A 22,554-nucleotide genomic window follows, 5' to 3' on the forward strand; every position below is an offset into this window, starting at 1 on the left:
AATGTTTCACTTTTTAGTACCTGATCCATGTCTTTTCCTTTAAGGTTTTTATGTAAAAGGTGTATTGTTCATATTGTAACCTCAAGCCTGAAGTCAGTTTCTCCATAGTGTAATTCACACAGTTGCAGTCCAATCCTCTCTTGTCACAACTTTAATTTTATTATTAGTATGATAGAATTATGTGCTTGAAAAGTTAACCATACAACTCAGGTTGACTGGATCTTAGTTATTGGTGCACTGGTAATGCTATATTGTAATTACCAATTTCATTCAAATATATAAAGTAAATTTCCTGAATCCCCACTGGGAGGAGGCCCCAGGGAAGACCCAGGACATGCTGGAGGAACTGTCTCTCGGCTGGACTGGGAACGCTGGAGGAAGTGTCCAGGGATAAGGAAGTCCGGGCATTCCTGCTTAGGCTACTGCCCCTGCGATAAGCCCGAATAAGCATAAAAATATGGATGGATGGACATTTCCTGAATCTCATCTCAAGCTATTTACATAATTCTCATTGATTCATATATCATATTTAAGACTAACCACTTTGTTTTTCCACCATCGGAGATAGTCAGATCCCTTGAAGTTTTTTCTTGAGTGCCAGTTAATGTGTGTACTCTATTGTACATAAATAGTGAACCATGGCGTTGCAATGCAACATGTTTATTATCGTGAAGCCACATTCTACAAAATTACTAAACTTTATTAAAAGAATATCAAACTACATTAGAGAGTCACTGACATTAACTGGGGACATTGAACATTGAGAGATGAATAGACTGTTAGATTTAGTCTCAGAATAATGCTACCACTGACTGTTAAAGCAGGCAAATCAGGCAAGACTGCTAATAGGTAACTCTAGGAATAGGAACTAAAAATTAAGCCTCTTTGTACTAAATAAACATCCAAGTTGTTAGCTTGAGCTCTGTACAATCAGGGACATATGTCCCTGTGTTATTTATGGTCGTACTCTTCAGTTTTAAAAATACTTCAATATTGTTCATCTAGTTGATGTGATGTCTTGTATGAAGGCCAGTCGTCTGTCTACGGTATCTCCTGTGTCTTCTTTGCCAGCAGTTATTGACCTTTTTTGATCTGTGACTGGAAACAAAGTTTGTGTCACTGGTCGCTGTAAAACCCATAATGGAGCATATAGAGATCAGCTCATTCAATTCAGTTTATTTGTATAGTGCCAGGTCACAAAAAAATTATCCAATAATCCAATAAACATTATAAATTTGTTAGTTTTAAATTGACTAAAAATAACTGCTGTTTTCGAGCAGAGTTCTAAAAATAGGCCTAGAGTTCAATGGGGTCAACTTGTTTGTCAACTCTGAGTTGAGGTTCCCCTCAAACTATTAAATTAGTAAGTTAAAATACATTATTAGTTCAAGAATACATTTCCCAGCATGCACATCTGGACTAACACTCCAGAAGTCCTACATTACAAAGCACAGCTTATGCTGATATATGCTATTTAAGACATAAATACTTTTTTAAAAAGAAAAATACAAATAAAATACAAATTATATTTAGTGGCCTTGTATATTTTACAGCATGCATTAAAATAGTAGCTGGCCATAAAGTGTGGGATATAGATCAACACTTAAAGGGTCTGATTTGTGCTCGGTAGATGGAACTAAATGTTGAATAAAATCTGCAACTTAAAGCAGACATCGTGAAAACTAGAAAGATTGTGGTCCACAGATTTAGAAGAATTTTAGGCAGCCTAAAAAAACTTTACAAACATAAAAAAGCCCTTCGTAAAGCCAAAGTTGCATAGTAATAGAGGAAAAGAAAATCCCCAGATTTTTTTTCAGTACTGTAGCGAGGCTGACAGAAAGTCAGTATTCCCTTAGCTCTCAACAGTGATGACTTTGAGTTTCTTTACAAATAAAATTGTAACTAAATAAAATGTATGAGGTCCTTCCTGCAGTTGCGACAGATAAAGCTTCTATTACAGTAGCTCTTGAATCATCTGTAATAACTCAGTTAAGATTCAGACAACTTTATTGTTCCAGAGAAAAAATGTTTGCTAGAGTTGCTTTTAACATAAGGAAGACAGGAAAAACCACAATTTAAGAAGTACAATCTTATAGCGGAATTCTTTCCCACTGATCTCTCTGTACTAACTTCAACAGTTGCTTCATGTCTCCTATACCCCATACCAGGTACACTGCTCTAAGATGCCCTCCCTTTACACAACACATTTTTAGACCTTGTCAATTTATCTCGTGTAACAGGCTAGGTACCACAGGCCTTTTAAAGATTGCAGTAATCAAAGCATTACTCAAAAAGCCTACTTTAATTTTAGACTTATATCCATTCTACTCTATTTCTAAAATCCTTGAAAAAGCTGTTGCAGTAGCTATGCAACAACTTCCACAGGAATGAGCTATTTGAATCTTCAGAATACATCATAGTATAGAAACAGCACTGAAACAGTCACCAATAATCTTCTTTTAGGTTCAGACAATGGACTTGTCTCTATACTTGGCCTGCTAGATCTTAATGCTGACACCACTGATCACAGCATCTTATTATAGAGACCATTTTTGTGGCCACATGTGAAGGAGCAGCATCGCAGACAGAATTCACCTTGCACTGCCAGAAATAATTTCCTCACATGTCTAGAGACCCCCAAGCTAGACAACTCTTACACAAATAAACATTATTTTTGACAAAACTTTTTCTGAATATCAACCCAGCATTTCCTCTATAATCATGATTAATTATTTACCTTCAGCTTTCATGAAAATCCCAAGAGGACTAGATTGTTTTTCTTTTAGTATTTTAAATGGCTGTATACTGGCTTTTATGCCTGCTATAATGAAAATAACTTTATGCATCTTCCTTGTGTATGTGCTGTGTTAAATCACTCACCCTCCCTCCAGTGATGCAATCAAAGTCTGAATATGACCTTGCTCCATATTTTCCCTTGTCAGGATCAAAAAAATTTCGTGATAAGATCAAAATATTTGGGGCTGATGCCCATAATGATCAGACCTAAAAATGCCACTGGATTGGTTTAAATCTTATCAGACAGATTCAAATGTATTCATGTTGAACTTTCCATTCACAACTGTACCAATTCATTTTACCTTATACAGTGCCTTGCAAAAGTTCATGTTCATGTATTGTTACATTATAACCTGTAATTTAAATGTTTTTTAAATCTGAATTTTATGTGATGGATCTGCACAAAATAGTCTAAGTCAGTGAAGTGAAATAAAAAAAATATATATAAAGAAGAATTTTTAAAAATCTGAAAATTGACATGTGACATATGTATTCACCCCCTTTGCTATGAAGCCCCTCAAAAGTTCTAGTGCAACCAATTACCTTCAGAAGTCACATAATTAGTGAAATAAAGCCCACCTTTGTGCAATCTAAGTGTCACATGATCTGTCAGTATAAACACATCTTTTCTGAAAGGCCCCAGAGGCTGCAACACCACTAAGCAAGAGGCTTCACACCATGAAAACAAACATTTGAAACATCAAATCCATCATCTTCAAATGGAAAGAACATGGTACCACAACAAACCCGCCAAGCCCACCAAAACTCACAGACCGGGTAATGAGCCGGAGGGCATTAATCAGAGAGGCAGCACAGAGACCAAAGGTAACTCTAGGAGTTGCAGAGTTCCACAGCAGAGACTGGTGTATCTGTGCATGGAGCCATACACTCCATAGAGCTCAGCTCTATGGAAGAGTGGCCAGAAAAAAGCCATTACTTAACTTTTAAAATTAAGATGTTTGAGTTTGCCAAAAGACATGTGGGTGGCTCCCCAAATGTATGGAGGAATGTGCTCTGGTAAAGATGAGACTAAAATTGAACTTTTTGGCCACCAAGGAAAACGCTATGTATGGCGCAAACCCAACACATCCCATCACCCCAAGAACACCATCCCCACAGTGAAACATGGTGGTGGAAGCATCATGCTGTGAGGATGTTTTTCAGCAACAGGGACTGGGAAACTGATTCGAGTCATGGGAAAGATGGATGGTGCTAAATACAGGGATATTCTTGAGCAAAACCTGTCAGTCTGCCTGTGATTTGAGACTGGGACGGAGGTTCACCTTCCAACAGGACAATGACCCGAAGGGTAAATGTTTAAATGTGTTGGAATGGCTTAGTCAAAGCCCAGACTTTGAGACTCCAATTGAGACTCTGTGGTCAGACTTGAAGATTGCTGTTCACAAGCGGAAACCACCCAACATCAAGGAGCTGGAGCAGTTTTAGCTTGAGGAATGGGCAAAATTCCCAGTGGCAAGATGTGGCAAGCTCATAGAGACTTATCCAAAGCGACTTGCAGCTGTAATTGCCGCAAAAGGTGGCTCTACAAAGTACTCACTTTAATGCACGCAGTTTTCTGTTATTTTGTCCTATTTGTTGTCACAATTTTTTTTTTAAAAATCACATCTTCAAAGTTGTAGGCATGCTCTATAAATGAAATGATGCAAACTTTCAAACAATCCATTTTATTTCCAGGTTGTGAGGCAACAAAACATGAAAAATGCCAAGGGGGGTGAATACTTTTGCAAGGCACTGTACATGCTTCCCTTAGGTAATGGTATTAGAAAGCACTGCATTATTTACCACTGCTATGCAGATGACACTCAGCTGTATCTATCTATGAAACCTAATAACACAAACCAGTTAACCGGACTTCACGCATGTCTAAAGTACATAAAGTCGTGAATGACCAGTTACTTTCTACTTTTAAATTCAGAGAAAACATGTTATTGTATTTGGGCCTAAAAACCTCTGAAATAGCTTTTCTAACAATATAGCTACTTTAGATGGCATAGCCCTGGCCTCCAGCACTACTGTGAAAAACCTTGGAGTTATTTTTGACCAAGAATTGTTCTTTAATGCACACATAAAATAGATCTCTATCTATAGTTAATAGACTGTTTTTCCAGTCTAGATAAAATTCTTCTAAATTTGTGGAACGCCACTTCCTTTCCAGCCTTTGTGATGCCTGCTTAAAGGTACGTGAGGTATGTGAACTGTACCATGGAGCTAAAATCTCCTCTGATTCACAAACTTCTTTTTCAGAGGGGCCACAGTATCAACAGTATCACACAGTGAAGCTACAGCACTGTCAACAATATGATCAATTTGATAGGGAGTAGGATTGAGGCAGCTGCCCTCCACTGTGTTGGCACATGGCATAGATATAAATAAAGATGGAATCATTTTCTTAAATTTATTAACAGTGTTGTCAGATAAACATTTACTGTAGTGGGATTTTCTTCCAAATGCTGCATGATCCATTATTTTAAATTCAAAAGTTATTAAAGAATGATCTGACAAAATAGGATTTTGGGGAAAAACTATTAAATGTTCAATTTCGATGCCACAGGTCAGAACAAGATCAAAGGTGTGATTGAAACAGTGGGTGGGTTTATTAACGTTTTGAGTGAAACCAATTGAATCTAATATTTAATTAAATGCAGTGCTGAGACTATTATTTTCAACACCCACATGAATGTTACAATCTCCCACTATAATGATTTTATCTGATCTAAGCACTAAATCAGACAGGAAGTCTGGAAATTCAGTTAAAAACTCTGAGTAAGGGACAGGTTGATTCATTCAGATTGACATACCTTCCTCTTTGACAAAGCATATAGTTAGGGCTGGCTTCAGGCAACCCTGAACCATCCCTTAGTTAGTTATGCTGCTATAGGCCTAGACTGCCCGAGGACCATCGGTGCACTGAGCTCCCCTACCCTAACCCCCTCCCCTCTTCTCTCCCACCTCATGTATATTCCACCATTGAATGTTACTAACCTTGTGCTCTCTCTCTCCCCTAGTTTGTGCTCTCTCCCTCCCTCTCTCTCTCTCTCTCTCTCTCTGTACCTTCTGCAGGTGTCCCTGGTCCTGGAGCTGTTTATCGCTGATGTGCAGTTACTGGCCCCACCAACCTGCAGTGTCTATTTGTTGTTTATTGTTGCTGTTCTTTTCTCTCTGCTCTATCCACTCACCCCAACCGGTCGAGGCAGATGGCCGCCCAAACTGAGCCTGGTTCTGCTGGAGGTTTTTTTTCTTCCGTTAAAGGGAGTTTTTTCCTCTCCACTGTCGCCAAGTGCTTGCTCATAAGGGAATTGTTGGGTTTTTAGTTTTAGTTTCAGTTTTAGTTTTTGTAAAGTGCCTTGAGATGATTTGTATTGTGATTTGGCGCTATACAAATAAAATTGAATTGAATTGAATTGAATAGGAGTAAGACAGAGTAAGTCAATTTGGAGAGCAGTTATCAAATCATTTATTAAAAGAGATTTAGATGAAAGAGACCTAATATTTAATAATCCACATCTTACTGTTCTGGTTTTCTGTTCAATAAGAGGAGTGGACTTAATTTTATTAGGTTTTTATGAATAACTCCTCTTCTGTTAACTTCTGATTTATTTGATTTACAGTATCTCACAGAAGTGAGTACAGTCCTCACATTTTTGTAAATAATTTATTATATCTTTTCATGTGACAACACTGAAAAAATGACACTTTGCTACAATGTAAAGTAGTGAGTGTACAGCTTGTATAACAGTGTAAATTTGCTGTCCCCACAAAATAACTCAACACACAGCCATTAATGTCTAAACCACTGGCAACAAAAGTGAGTACACCCCTAAGTGAAAATGTCCAAATTGGGCCTAATTAGCCATTTTTCGACCAAAGAAGTTGAGTGCACGTGCTCAACGTCATATCCAGAGGTTGTCTTTGGGAAATAGACGTATGAGTGCTGCCAGCATTGCTGCAGAGGTTCAAGGGGTGAGGGGTCAGCCTCTCAGTGCTCAGACCATACGCCGCACACTGCATCAAATTGGTCTGCATGGCTGTCATCCCAGAAGGAAGCCTCTTCTAAAGATGATGCACAAGAAAGCCTGCAAACAGTTTGCTGAAGACAAGCAGACTAAGGACATGGATTACTGGAACCGTGTCCTGTGGTTTGATGAGACCAAGATAAACTTATTTGGTTCAGATGGTGTCAAGTGTGTCTGGCAGCAACCAGGTGAGGAGTACAAAGAAAAGTGTGTCTTGCCTACAGTCAAGCATGGTGGTGGGAGTGTCAAGGTCTGGGGCTGCATGAGTGCTGCCGGCATTGGGGAGCTACAGTTCATTGAGGGAACCATGAATGCCAACATGTACTGTGACATACTGAAGCAGAGCATGATCCCCTCCCTTCGGAGACTGGGCCACAGGGCAGTATTCCAGCATGATAAGTACCCCAAACACACCTCCAAGATGACCACTGCCTTGCTAAAGAAGCTGAGGGTAAAGGTGATGGACTGGCCAAGCAAGTCTCCAGACCTAAACCCTATTGAGCATCTGTGGGGCATCCTCAAACGGAAGGTATAGGAGTGCAAGGTCTCTAACATTCACCAGCTCTGTGATGTCGTCATGGAGGTGTGGAAGAGGATTCCAGTGGCAACCTGTGAAGCTCTGGTGAACTCCATGCCCAAGAGGGTTATGGCAGTGCTGGAAAATAATGGTAGTCACACAAAATATTGACACTTTGGGCCCAATTTGGACATTTTCACTTAGTGGTGTACACACATTTGTTGCCAGCGGTTTACCTCTGTACTTACTTCTGTGAGATACTGTATATGTTCGAGGGACAGACACAATCTCTATGTGGTTTGAGGGGGGTGACAGCTCTAAGGAAACTGCAGATAGGTGTTTTAGACTGAGTCTTTCCCCAGAAAGTGGCCCAATTGTCTATGAAGCCCACATCGTTTGCTGGACACCACCGAGACAGCCAGCGACGGAACGACAACATGTGGCTAAACATGTTATCACTGGTCAGATTGGGGAGGGGTCCAGAGAAAACTACGGAGTCCAACATTAATTTAGCAAAATTACACACCGACTCAACATTAATTTTAGTGACCGATTGGCGTAATCGGGTGTCATTGCTGCCGACGTGAATAACAATTTTTCCATATTTCCAATTAGCCTTAGCGAGCAGCTTCAGATTTGACTCGATGTCCCCCGCTCTGGCCCCAGGAATACATTTGACTATGGTCGCTGGTGTCTCTACCTTCACGTTTCTGACTATGGAATCGCCAATTATCAGTCGGTTTCTCAGCGGGTGTGTCGCTGAGCGGGGAAAATCTATTAGAAACGTGAACAGCCAGGTGATGAGCCGTGGGCGTCTGCTTAGGAGTATGTTTCCGTCGGACCGTCACCCAGGCTAATTCTCCAGGCTGCTCCGGAGCTGCCCTAGGACCGCTAACAGACCCTGAGCCTCCTAAGCTAGCAGAACCTTACACTTATTACAGGTATCACTATCACTAAAGGAGAATGAGGAATAACTATACGTGGAAATCCGAGCAGGAGAGAGAGAGAGAGGGAGAAACCATGTTACTAGCTAGCTAAGCTAACTGGTAGGCTAACGAGCACTAAGTCTGGAAATAGCAATAAATACCGGTCAAAATAGAACAGTACTTGACTAGTACCGAAATGTAGCAGTTAATGAATTGTTTAGAGAGTTTAGTTTTTTAGTTTTTAGGTGTGTTAGACTAAAGCTAGTCTGTTGCTAATGTGTAGACGAACTATACAGCACAACATGCTTGAAGTGGATTCACTTACCTGGAAAACAGTATATACTTTTAAGGTTAGACTTAAAACCTTCCTTTAGGATTGTGGTTAGTTTGTTTTATCGAGTTGGAAGAGCGGGTGTTATGCCTTCTTCATGTTATAGGCCCAACTCAACAAAACACCCTTGTTGAGAAAGTGATGCTGAAGATGTTGCAGACTTGCCTGCACTCAAAACCACACAGAAGCTCCAAGGGGTTATAAATTTAATTGAAGGGATTGCTGTTAGTATTTCTCCTTCATGCAACTGGTAATGTTAATCAGTGATGAGAACAGAAAGCAAAATAAGATATGCATCCAGGTATTCAAGGCACCCTGACAACTAGTGTGGCTGAACAATAACACTGACAGTTACTGTAACTATAGGGCTTGAGCTGTCCTGTTGAGTATAGTAGGTCTTTGCCTATAGGATTGGCAACATTTTGCTCATTCTGTAGTGGTGCCTGTGAAACCATTGGATGTGCCAGCTGGAGAGGACCTGTGTCCTGTTGGTCAAGTGGAGGGCATAGAAGATTTCTGCAGACCCCTCACATCCGTGACAGATGGTCCAAAAAACCATGGTGTACCAAAATCACCGGAACACAAGGACAGTTTTTTCGTCTTTGCAGTCATGCCTATGATCATTTAATCATATTTCTCAGATTAGCAGGTAACAGATTAGAGCAGACACCGCCCAGTGCAATATTTGTCTCTAGTGCGAGAACACAATTGTAAATTTAAAAAAAAAAAAAAACTTATCTGGAAGCTCTTTTTCTTTGTATAGAATATTTTATTAGCTTTTTTCTGTTTCATCAGTTTTGTGCTCTCTCTCTCTGTCTCTGTACCTTTTGCAGGTGTCCCTGGTCCTGGAGCTGTATATTGCTGAGGTGCAGTTACTGACTCCACCAATCTACACATTGTTTGTTTTTTCTTTTCTCTCTCCTCTCTTCACTCACCCCAACCCCAAACTGAGCCTGGTTCTGTTAGGTTTCTCGTGTTAAAGGGGATTTTTCCTCTCCAGTGGTGCTCATAAGGGATTTGTTGGGTTTCTATTTAAAGTGCCCTGGGATGATTTTCATTGATTTGGCACTATACAAACAAAACTGAATTTGATTGAAGAGATACAACACATTGATAGTTTTGCTATAGACTGATGAGGGGGAAACCCATCAGCAGTGTGAGTTACTAGTAAAAATATCACACCCCTGTCACCAAAGCTGGGAAATGCACACAGTCTGAATAAACTTACCAGTTTCCACCTCAGCATCTTGATCCACTCATCTGCCTCCACACCCGTCTTTGCACAAAGATAAAATGTCCTATCGGGAAACACTAGACTGTGGACACACAGAGGTAAGTAAAGAAGTGTGTTATATTATTCAGTTTTTACACACAAAGGTTGTGTGAAAAAAAAAAAATCATCAAATGGAACCAAACATTTGTCATTTGCTTGTTGACCAGGAAGAGGTAGTTGTAGTGGTGGTTCCATGAGAAGCGTTGAATTACTGAATCAGCAGGTGATCATGTGATTTCATCTTTTGCTTTAGAATATCCTTAATATGTCATTGCCCAGAAACCTTTTGAGAGTTCCATCACATAGTTTATGTTTCCAATACACACATGTTCCTCAAGTTTAAGAAGTATAAAATTATTCCTAAAACACCAATACACATAAACACTGCAACAGAGTATGTTAATGCATACTGGTCATTAAGAGATTAAGATGTGCTCTCTTCTGACAAAAAAATGCTTCTGTTTGTCAGGCTCTGCACTGCAAGTAAAATTGTGTTTTTAAATGGTTCATTGTTGGTGTGCAGCTGGTAAGTTTAGTGATAGCAGGTATTGAGAATGTTTACATCTCAGCCATTCAAAATAAATCTCAAAGTCAGTAATTTTAAAAATAAATTTGTCCGGTCCTGCACCCCAACTGAATTTAAGGCAGAATAAATCACCCATTTGCTTCAGTGATCTTGAGGGAAGGGGGGCACCCTGGAGAAATTAAGAGATAGAGGAAGCCTGATTGCCTAATAGAAAGTGAACCACATTTTTGTTGGATCAAATGAAGATGGAGAGAATAAACACTTCCTATTTGAAATGTGTGTGAAAGGTGAAAAGGAGAGAGTCTGTAACATCGCCCCTCATTTCCTTTTGTTGTTGAACTGCTCATACTTCCCCTTTTTCATGATGCAAATGATTGTAAGTACAACTCAGAAAACATCTGGTCTCACCTCTTACTGCAGTGCTTTTAAATAGATTTCACCATCTTAATCAGCAAAGAGAAATAGCTCAGTTCACATATTACCTAAATCTGGAATAATGACTATCTGAGCTACGTTACTTTCTAACAAATATTTAGTCAATAATAATATACTACTTTCTCCAGCAATTTAAATGACTTTAAACCAAACACCATGTTTTTAAAAACAAAATGTAAAACAGGCATTGACTATGGCATGTGATTCACAACAGTGACAGTTTATTGAAAGTGGCATGTATATTTGGGGTTATTTTTGGGGAATTTATCTTTTGTTAAATGAACACACTGAGCAATGTACATGACCAATACAAAGCCACTGTTTGTATTACAGAAAAAGAAGTAAGAATTATACACAGGGTAAATAAAAAGTTTATAAAGTCTGGCTTAATGCAATTTAAAGATGTGGTGGAACTACAGATATATTATGTTTAAGGCAAAAAGAAAGAGATCAACACTTTCTCAGTTCTGATTGTGAGGGCCATAAAAGGAAATTTAATGTATGTATAGTCTACTTTAAAGCAGATATGTATTTCACTCCATGCTGTCACACAGTGGAATTCAAATATAGAAATTTAAGAAATAGTACAGAAAAAAATAAGTGCACAAGATGGCATTAAGAAATAATATCCCCCTTTGGAACTTTTCATGTCTGTTTTGAATAATGATAGGAAATAAGATTTTCTTCTCCTGTTTCCTTTCATGGAATGTGTACTGGGAAATAAAAGTGCATTCTGTTTATGAACCTAATTTTATCATGAAATTCTATATTAACATGATCAAAATAAATAAATGAAAAGTTAAATGACCATGATTTACCAGAAGCAGTTGACTCTATCCTGAGAATAGTCAAACTGGACTGCAGAGCAGGCTCTTAGATCGAGGATTCGAATGGGCTCCTCACACTGCAACAGAGAGACTACAGCGTCGTTGCTTGTGTCGTGTGACTAGAAGGAGTTGAAACTTAATGCAATTGCAGAAGTAATATACTGTAATAAAAACAAAAACCTAATACCAAATTGGAAATTCAGAAATGGCACATTGAGAACACAAAGTCCCAGTTGATGAGAGACTCACCGTTTTGTCTTTGAAGTATTTCAGTTCATATCTGCTGAGTGTAAACCACCTTTGTTTCCAGTTCTGCAAAGTGGTTCAAAAGTTAAAATGTACATATTTTAACATTATGGAGTATCACACATTCCACAGTTAATGTTTTCAGCAGCAATCACGGGAATTCAACAGTTGCATTCCTGTTAAAAGCTAATTCATGTTCAGTCACCGTGAAGTAACCCCCCTACAATGCCACCGATCTTACCTTCACAAATGCTCCCTGTTTGACCAGATAGCCTTCTTTTGTGCCCAGCTAAAAAGACATGCTTTGTGTTAGTAGTAGTATTAGTAGTGGTGTCAGTGAAGATTCTCAGTCGTCCAGGGGACGTTATCTCGAGATTGAGTCATGGCAACTAGACTTCTAGTTTTTAGGTTGAAACATTTCACCACTCAGTGAAGGTTACATAGGTAGGTTACATCACAGAGGTATTTTGATATCAGCTGCGCACGGGCGTGTGCACTAGGTGTCATACCGATGGTGCATTTGGTACAAGATCATTTTCTGTGCGGCCCGTCTGTATGGCTGTGTGAACTCGCACAGACTCATAGATGGATGGCTCCTCCACATGCCGTGGGTATGGGCACTTCAGTACAATAAGGGTTCCTAGTTCAGAGAGAGAGGGATAGTTACTACGTGTCTTTAAAGCACAATCAACATCCAATAACATAATTAATATGTATCCTCCTGAGACCCAGCCCACTGACTTGTGTCCCTTGTAGTGGACAGTTTGTTCACACAAAAACGGTCCTATGGTCCACTACAGTGGACATGCTATAAAATTAAAAATAAAAATAAATTTAAAAAAAGTCTAAATTGTAAGATGTTTTTTTTTAACCAAAAATAGGTAGGAAATTACAAAAAAGAATAAATTGAAAGACACTTATTTTCCTCGGTTCTCAGGAGGGTATGGGGGTTTTCTTTGGAGGTTCATCTGAAAAATGTAATGTTGAGATTTTATAAGAATGTATTACAGTATTTCATTTTTGTCATGTCAAACACTGTAAAATTAAAACCTGTGACCACAACATCTTATTACAGAGACTGGAGCATGTGACTGGTATCAGAGGAACAGCGTTAAAATGTTTCCAATCCTATTTATCGGACAGATTCCAGTTTGTTCATATCCATGATGAACCTTCCACACGAACAAAAGTTAGTTATGGAGTTCCACAAGGCTCTGTGCTAGGACCGATTCTGTTCACCCTGTACATGCTTCCTTTAGGATATATCATTAGGAAGCACTCTATTAATTACCACTGCTATGCGGATGACACTCAGTTATATCTATCTATTAAACCTGTTAACACAAACCAGTTAACCAGACTTCAAGCCTGTCTAACTGACATAAAGGCCTGGATGACCAGTAACTTTTTACTTTTAAACTCGGAGAAAACAGAAGTCATTATATTTGGGCCTAAAAATCTCAGAAATAACTTTTCTAAAATTATAGCTACTTTAGATGGCATAGCCCTGGCCTCCAGCGCTACTGTGAAAAACCTTGGAGTTATGTTTGACCAGGACATGTGCTTTAACTCACACATAAGACAAATCTCTAGAACTGCATTTTTTTATCTGCGCAACATTGCCAAAATTAGGAACATCCTGTCTCAAAATGATGCAGAAAAACTAGTCCATGCATTTGTTACCTCAAAGCTAGATTAATGTAACTCATTACTGTGGTCCCAGTAGCTCCATAAAAAGCCTCCAATTAATCCAGAATGCCGCAGCCAGAGTCCTGACAGGAACTAGCAAGAGAGATCATATTTCTCCTATATTAGTTTCTCTTCATTGGCTTCCTGCAAAATCCAGAATAGAATTTAAAATCCTTCTCCTCACATACAAATCCCTTTATGATCAAGCTCCTTCAGACCTTAAATACCTCATAGTACCATATTATCTCAATAGACCACTTCGCTCTCAGAGTGCAGATCTACTTGTGGTTCCCAGAGTTTCCAAAAGCAGAATGGGAGGCAGAGCCTTTAGTTATCAAGCTCCTCTCCTGTGGAACCAGCTCCCAGCCTGGATTCAGGAGCCAGACACTCTCTGTACTTTTAAGTCTAGACTTAAAACCTTCCTCTTTGACAAAGCGTATAGTTAGGGCTGGCTTCAGGCAACCCTGAACCATCCCTTAGTTATCCCTTAGGTTTTTTCTTCTGTTAAAGGGAGTTTTTCCTCTCCACTGTGGCCAAGTGCTTGCTCATAAGGGATTTGTTGGGTTTTTAGTTTTAGTTTTTGTAAAGTGCCTTGAGATGATTTGTATTGTGATTTGGCGCTATACGATATCAGATACAGATACTGATAACAGAGAACTGTTGGAATGCTACTACATGAGTAACCCCAGCGATAGGGGCTACATGAAGAGGATGTGGAACCTATGGAAACTCCGAAAACCACCATCCACACTAGGGCCAAAGCATCTAGTAGCTCAGTGTTCCAACATCCACAAATGGCAGCTGCTATCACAACTAGAGATTGAAGAAATACAACACAAATGCTACGGCAAGGGGGAGCCAGGACGCCAGGTCAGGGGGGAAACAATACCACCCCCACCCGAGATTGGGTATCAAGCCCCAATGACAAGCCCCGACACGCTCAACACAAGAGCAGCTGACCTGAGAGCGAAGATCGTAGGCAAGATGGACACCTGGAACCTCCGCAGCCGGTTACCAAGACTAAGTGAAGTACTCTCTAAAAGTCTACTAGAAGATGTGAATGCAGCATTACGAACAATCCCCACTGTGATCATCACCGAGACCAACAAGCTGATATACACCACGGCAACAGTGATCCTTGAGATGCTTGGCCACAGATACATTCCACCACCAAGGAGCAGTACCCTGCCTGGGGAAGGAGGTTAGAGGCAAAAATAAGGGCAACACGGAGAGAAGTCAGCCAACTATCAGAACTGCAGAGAAGGGGGATGAAGTTGGGTAAGAAATACAGCAGGCTGTCCATACCAGAGGTCCTGGAGACTGCCAAACAACGACTCACAGCCCTGGCCACACGCCTGAAGAGGTACACCAGAGAAATAGAAGCACGGAGAATAAACAGGATGTTCTCCACCGAACCATCCAAGGTGTACTCTCAGTGGGAGGGCAGTAACACAAGGGCAGACTCAGCAAGGCTGGAGACTGAACAATACTGGAAAGACATATGGGAGAGGGAGGCATCACATAACACCAATGCCCAGTGGCTGGCAGACCTGCAACCTCCCTGAACAAGAACCAGTAACCATCGCAACGGCAGATATCCGAGAAAGGGTCTCCAACATGAAGAACTGGACAGCACCGGGGCCTGACATGATCCACACCTACTGGCTAAAGAAGCTAACTGCCCTCCATGAATGCCTGGCAGCTCAAATGAACCAGCTGCTAATGGATGGGACTCACCCAGAGTGGCTAACTGAAGGCAGGACAGTCCTGATCCTGAAGGACCCCCAAAAGGGAGCAGTCCCATCCAACTACCATCCGATAACCTGCCTCTGCACAACCTGGAAGCTCCTGTCGGGCATCATAGCGGCTAAGATGAGTAGGTACATGGCTCAATACATGAGCGGGGCCCAGAAAGGAATAGGTAAGGACACCAGGGGAGCAAAACACCAACTACTGGTGGATAAAGCGGTCGCTCGAGACTGTAAGACCAGGCAGACCAACCTGTGGACCGCTTGGATTGACTACAAGAAAGCCTACGACTCAATGCCTCACACATGGATCCTGGAATGCCTGGAGCTGTACAACATCAATAGGACCCTAAGAAGCTTCATAAGGAACTCAATGGGACTGTGGAAAACAACCCTAGTAGCCAACCTCAAGCCGATAGCACAAGTCTCCATCAAGTACGGCATCTACCAAGGAGATGCTCTGTCCCCGCTGCTGTTCTGCATAGGCCTGAACCCCCTCAGCCAGATCATCGCTAAGACGGGCTTTGGATACCGACTGCGAAATGGGGCAACCATCAGCCACCTCCTGTACATGGATGACATCAAGCTGTATGCCAGGACTGAACGAGACATCGACTCACTGATCCATACCACCAGGATATACAGCAACGACATTGGAATGTCATTCGGACTGGACAAGTGTGGTCGAATGACAACAAAGAGAGGGAAAGTTGTCAGGACTGTAGGAGTTGAACTCCCAGAAGGCAGCATAGCGGATGTTGAGGGGAGCTACAAGTACCTTGGAATCCCACAGGCAAATGGGAACCAAGAAGAAGCCGCAAGGAAAGCAGCCACAGCCAAATACCTACAGAGAGTAAGGCAAGTCCTAAGAAGTCAGCTAAATGGGAAGAACAAGGTCCAAGCCATCAACACCTACGCCCTGCTGGTCATCAGATACCCCGCTGGCATAATAAGCTGGCCAAAAGAGGACATAGAAGCCACTGATGTCAAGACAAGGAAGCTCCTCACAATGCATGGAGGACTTCACCCCAAATCCAGCATCCTGAGACTGTACGCTAAGAGGAAGGAAGGAGGCTGGGGACTGGTGAGCGTCAGAGCCACCATCCAAGATGAAACAGCCAAGATCCATGAGTACAGTAGATGTAGCAATCCCAAGTGATAGCAACATCAGAAAGAAGGAACATGAGAAGCTGGAGAAATACCAAGGGCTTAAAGAAGAGCTAGAAAAGATGTGGAAGGTGAAGGCAACAGTGGTCCCCGTGGTAATCGGCACCCTCGGGGCTGTGACCCCCAAACTGGGAGAGTGGCTCCAACAGATCCCAGGAACAACATCAGAGATCTCAGTCCAGAAGAGCGCAGTGCTAGGAACAGCTAAGATACTGCGAAGAACCCTCAAACTCCCAGGCCTCTGGTAGAGGACCCGAGATTGAGGAAGACACACCACCCATAGGGGTGAGACGGGAATTTTTTTTTTATTTTTATATATTTGTTTAAGGCTTGAAGATTATTAATTATATATTCATTGTGGGGTTTCAATTTATGTGCAGACTTTTTGTTGAAAAAGTGCAGCAATAGATAATATAAAACTTTCACAACATTTTTAAATGCTGTAATTTCCTCTATGAAAAATAAAAGTGCCAATATTCTTTATAATGAAGGAATTTACTGATTAGTTTACTGATTAGTATTTTGGAGAACAAAGCTTTATGGCAGAGTAAAAAGCTAAATCTAAAGCTAAAGATTTGGGTGCACAGACCTTGCTACACTCATTGTTGGTTTTGACGAGTTTTGGTCAGGAGATTTATTCACACTGAAAAATTTATTGAAAATCACAAGCCTTTATTCTTTAATTCTTTTCCTGTTAAACGTTACTCCTTTTGTTGCTTCTGATTTTTTTCCTGTCCACTTCAGATTAGTTTTTAGTTATTGTATTCTGAACTGTTTCTTTACTACTGTCAATGCCAGCAGGACTGTTTTATTCTTTATTTAGACAGGAGGACCCAAACAAAGACAGCCAGGCAGAAGGGCAAGTGAACAGAAAGTTAATCTACATAAAAAGGTATTGTAAGCAGAGCAGGCAAATGACAAAGCCCAAAGACGAGCAGGAAGTCCAAAACAGACACATTTCTACATGCATCAGCAGATAAAAACAATTAAGGTTGAAAGATTGCGGGTAGACTTTAAAGTACAAATCACACATGACACAGGTATAGCATGTTTCAGATTTATCACTGTTCACACTGATATAACTCAAACAAGTTTCCCCCCCATCACTTTTAGCAGAAAGCAGGAGACAGGAAGCAAGGCAGAAATCAATAAAATATATGTTTCATGTCATAAGAAAGAAAGATAGACAGACAGAGAGACAGACAGATAGATAGATACTTTAATTGAAGTCAGAGTTCATTTAAATTTAAATTTGGTTTATTTAAATTTCCCTATGGGAAATTTACACCTTCCAGCAATCTCCACAAAATATAAAAATATACACACATATACATAAAAAAGTATTGTGCAATTTGAATGTTATTTGAATGTAGGTTAGTAAAGATCTCTTTACCTGTATCACTGCCCAGCAGAGGCTGGTTAGCAAAGTGGTTGACAAAGTCTTGAAGGGTTGCATACTCATTAAATCCAAAGACGTAGCAACCATCTTTTCGCATTACATGAAAATGCTTGACTGAATCCTTTGCCCTATATGTCAAATGACAACATTTAATGTTGGAATTTCAAAAACATTCACATGCAAAATGATCTTGTGCACAGTGATCTTGGAAAAGAGATTAATACTGTCTGTTATTGTTATGAAGTTAAACGCAAAAAAAGGAGCTACAGTGACAAACTATTAGTTTCTGCCTCTGACGTGATTTATTCAGTCTAGTAACTTTAATTTACTGCTAACACTTTATGTGCTTAGTTACATCTTACAAATGAGTTATACTCATTTCTGGATATGGGCACAACTTTTAAAATTTTGTATGGTAAATGTCCTGATTTTATTACACAAATGAAATGAAGCTGGGTATTTATTCTGTGAAAGCACAGTAAAACCAAATAGCAGTTGTAGCTGAATAATGAGCCAAGTGTTTAATTGGTCCTTGGTAATTACACATTTTATTTTTATTAAACACTTTTTCAGTTACCAAACTAACACCAAAAAGCATAACTTTTTCAATATCTTACTCAAACAAATATATTTTCTTCTAACTTCTCTTTAGTTAGCGAAAGAAGTCAAAGTTTCTGTTAAAAACGGTATGTTTTCCAAACATTTCAAAACAAGGAACCATGGATAAAATTTTTCTAAATAAAATACTGTCTACAGTCAAAATGATTAAAATTACTATATAAATCTGAACAAGTTCATACAACAGTGAGTGCAGAAAATCTGTTCAGTAATTCAGTGAGTTTATGGTGCTTGTCTCATACATTGAAAAACATTTCAAATATTAATGTATTTCATATGTGAAAGATAATACAGTGTGGTCCAAGCTCTGATGCTGTATACACATTTTAATATTTACAAATAAAATAATAAGGTTCTATAGTCCTGTTCTTAGGAAATTCACTTTAGTATTTGTTTTACCTCTTCTAAAGTGGGGTTATCTTTGTTTGTACACTAGTGATCTACTGTAATATGAGATGTTTATCATGTCATCACCTACCAAAACCATGATGTATTTTTTTTACATGAGAATGATATTGTTACAGGTGGACTCACCTGACAGACAAGGCGAAACAGCCTGGTCCCTCATTACTGTTTCTCAGGAGATAACTTCCATCACTACCATTGGACAAGAGAAGTGCCTCTGCAGCATGACGAGACAGGTCATAGTGGTACCACCTTCAAAAAAATTTAAAATAATCTGTACCTCAATGCTGCGTTAAACTGAGAATTCATCTTAAGCTATTAAATATCTTAGCTGCCACACTTTATGTCAGGATCTGGGTCTTTGGACTTCCTGCCTTGGACTTTTATTTTGGTATTTCACTTCCTGTATTCCCCTTGAGTTAGTTTTGGCAACTTGATTTAATTGGTTTTGATTGACTTCACCTGTGCCTGCCCTGTGATCACTGGTATTTGCTGCACCTGTGGCTCTCTGCATAAAAGCAGGTCTGCAGCCACCCACTCTTGCCAGATTATGAAGTTACTTTTGTTACTCACCATCCAGCCCTGCCTGAAGACCAAAACCTGATTTCTGGTGCTTCACTGGATTCCTAATGGCCTTACTTGATTCCTGAATGCCTTACTTCACTCCTGATGACCAAACCTTTTTCCTGAAGACCAAACCTGTTTAATGAGGGCTGTTTCTGTTTCCTGAGAGCTGACCTGACTCCTCTGAAGCTAACCTGATTCCTGAAGGTAGAACCTGTCTCATGAGGACCTCGCTTTATTCATGAACCTATTCAGGGAACTTAACCTGACTTCTGAGGACCTACCTGACCCCTGAAGACATTACCTGACTCCGGATAGCCTGACCTGATCCTTGTATGCCTGACCACACTCCTAAAGGTCTCACCTGATTCCTTATGGCCTAATCTGACCTCAGAAGGTGTTACCTGACTCTTGATGGCCATAATTGATTCCTGATTGTCAAACCTGATTCCTTAGTGCCTGACCTAGATTTTGAGTGGCAATATTATTGCCTGTCTGACATGAACTAAAATGTAAGCCTGATTTTGTTTCCCTGAACTGACTTATTTTTTCTACTTGTTACCTGTTCCTGGGCTTCCCTTAGTGTTCTGCTAATTCTCTGGCCTGAACCTGGTTCTTAACTTCTTGTAGTTACCTACCTGAATTAAACTGTGACTTCGTTTCGGCCTTGAATATTTAAGTTATTCCATATATTGGTGCATATATGTTTGGAAGACGTTCTGTTTCCTGTATTGTTGCCTAATTCACCTGAACCTCTATCTCAGCTACTGTGTTTTTAATAAACATTATTAAACTCACTCTCCTGTCAAGCCTCTTTCTGAGCTCATACCTCTTAAAAAACAAAAAAAAAACACTGATTATGCAGTAGTTCATTTATTCCAACATTATGTCATTACCAAACCAGTGACATGTGTGTGTCCTGAAGATCTACTGATTTAGGTGCATACTGTACCATAATGTTTATTCTGTAATAAACCTCATCCAGTAATTAATATGAATTGACTTTTGGGATTTTCCAGTTAAAAAGATTGTCTTTGCAGTAGGTTGTCAACTGCTGCAATATTAGAGTGGTGGAGGGATTCTACTGGTCAAGAGAGTGGAGTGTTTTTCTCTCACCGCTATCCAGAAGGAATGAAATGGAGTGGAATTAATCAGTGCTACCTAACTCTCAAGTGTTTCCATTAAATGATAAATTGTCTTGCCAAAGACAATACACTGACTAAAAACTGCCAGCATAAATGGAAAGGTCTGTCACTGAAAAACAGAATTAAAAAATATCTAATTAAAATGACAGATTTACTTTTCAGTACAGTGTTTTATAGTATTAATACTTTTCTTTAGAACCAATTCATTATTTGTCAATAGTGTTTCAATACCAGTGTGTCCTTTTACAATTTAAGGTTTTGTTTTCAATGCCAAATATTTTCAGTCATTGTTCTGCCTCCCCCTCGTGACGCTCGATAAGACAAGCGGTAAATGTTGATGTACTGTACCATCAGAGTTACATAGACTAGTACTGTTTAAAAATTCAACAGCTACACACCAAACAACCTTACATTCTTTCTAACCAGGAACTTGGACGTTTAATATACTGCTTGTGGGGAAAATAGGAAAACGCGACTAAGCTAATACTATTTAACGATTATTTCCTCTGGTAAATTACATCTGTAGCCTTCATATAAATATAGATATATTTAGCTAATATATCTTACAGTCAAGCTAGTTAATAAATGATTAAATACGCTATAATTTTATCCAAATCTGCTGTATGCGCAGCGAGTAATGAAAATAATAAGTAGCCTAATAAAAATTAACATAAGTAGCCTACATATACTTTTCATGTGCATGCATTCGGTACGGAGTCTAATAGCTACATATGTGTCAATTGGACGAGTCGTTTAGAAGCGTGTCGTTTTCTAAAACAGGCTAAACACGGAAGCCAGCCTTATATCAGTTTTTATTAATCCTAGACTGTCTTACCCCAAAGTATCTAACTCGTCCCTTGTGTCTTCGGTAGACGCATCGCTGTAGAAACTCATCTCTCCGGGAGAATTCACTCTCCGCCGGAAAGTCGCATTCACCCACCAGGGCACGTACAGCAGCCAGAGAAGTGAAAGCTGTTAGGTTCAGTCAGACGCCTAAGAGGAAATACGTTTTACTGCGATGCATTTGTAATGTTCCATATTCTCATTGCATGTATGCTTATACAAAATCTGAATTATGTCAGCAAATATTACAGATTATTACAGTCACGTGGTGTTGTAGCCTACTACTTTAGTACATAGAATGTTCTCTTGTTTCAAAGCAATCTTTTAGGCTAAATGTGTAATGCACATTTGTTATTAAATGTGAATTTGCATATTTGGATTTCACATTTAAAAATTACCTACAGTGGGTCTATATCATATAGACATCAGGTGCGCCATGTGCGATTCTTATGTGTTTAACATGCATCGACTGCTAAACGTTAGACTGACCCGCTTTTTATATGCATTCAGCTGATTTTGTCAGAATCATACCCTAATGAAGTAAGAAAATACACACTGCTCTGTGGTAGTACAAACGTATGTCTTTGTAAAAATTTAAATTTCAGAAAATGCTTACTGAATTGTGTCTAAAGGAAGCAGTCGTCCGCACTGAGGTGGTCATATCCAACAGGAAAATGATATATGGCGAAATATGCAATTTACATACTTAATGTAATTGACCGAAGTGTATATTATGGTTTTCTTTGTAAGATTTACGTTAATTTCTTATTTCCTGTTACGGCGGAAGTGTTTTATTCTGGAAGGCCATCAGACAAGTAAGAGGAAGTAATTTGATATGCGCAAAAGGGGAAACGCAAAGGAGAAGGAAAGACAACGGACATAATGGTGTAAAAAAAAAAGTTGAAGGAATTGCAAACTTTGGCAGGAGTCGAATGTGGCAACAATTTTTTTTCAGGTGGCTTTTATGTTAGTTAGCTAACTTTGTGTTGTTAATTACCCTAGACCACATGCTGCGAAGCTAATTGTTTTCTGTTCTGTTTTGTTTAATATTTAGCTCTTACTTTG

At 39.6% G+C, this 22,554-nt stretch overlaps 1 protein-coding gene across 4 annotated transcripts; it reads right to left on the minus strand.

Annotated features, from left to right (window-relative positions):
* Nucleotides 1-617: 617 nt before the first annotated feature.
* Nucleotides 618-22,249, minus strand: dapp1 (dual adaptor of phosphotyrosine and 3-phosphoinositides). 4 transcript variants are annotated; one of them, XM_026301661.2, is made up of 10 exons: nt 22,106-22,248; nt 21,482-21,639; nt 19,067-19,189; nt 17,909-18,042; nt 12,421-12,551; nt 12,153-12,200; nt 11,915-11,977; nt 11,657-11,784; nt 9,833-9,920; nt 625-1,098 (listed from the first exon to the last, which is right to left on the minus strand). In XM_026301661.2, the coding sequence occupies exons 2-10, from the start codon at nt 21,538-21,540 to the stop codon at nt 1,075-1,077; spliced, it is 798 nt and encodes a 265-aa protein (XP_026157446.1). In that variant the 5' UTR covers nt 21,541-21,639; nt 22,106-22,248; the 3' UTR covers nt 625-1,074. The 4 variants fall into 4 exon arrangements, with proteins under 4 accessions (XP_026157464.1, XP_026157446.1, XP_026157474.1 ...); XM_026301671.2 differs by having other exon boundaries at nt 628-1,098; nt 11,657-11,742; nt 22,106-22,245; XM_026301679.2 differs by lacking the exon at nt 12,153-12,200 and having other exon boundaries at nt 618-1,098; nt 22,106-22,249.
* Nucleotides 22,250-22,554: the final 305 nt, after the last annotated feature.

Source organism: Mastacembelus armatus, chromosome 22, assembly GCF_900324485.2.
Source record: "Mastacembelus armatus chromosome 22, fMasArm1.2, whole genome shotgun sequence".
NCBI classification, from domain to species: Eukaryota; Metazoa; Chordata; class Actinopteri; order Synbranchiformes; family Mastacembelidae; genus Mastacembelus; species Mastacembelus armatus.

Bases quoted from the DNA above. Each gene is read 5' to 3' on its own strand.
- dapp1 (XM_026301661.2), bottom strand. From the start codon at position 21,540: ATGAGTTTCTACAGCGATGCGTCTACCGAAGACACAAGGGACGAGTTA. The intron at 18,043-19,066 runs GTGAGTCCACCT...TTTGACATATAG, and splicing joins TGTTTCGCCTTGTCTGTCAG to GGCAAAGGATTCAGTCAAGC. The intron at 12,201-12,420 runs GTATGACACCTA...ATGTCTTTTTAG, and splicing joins TTGTACCAAATGCACCATCG to CTGGGCACAAAAGAAGGCTA.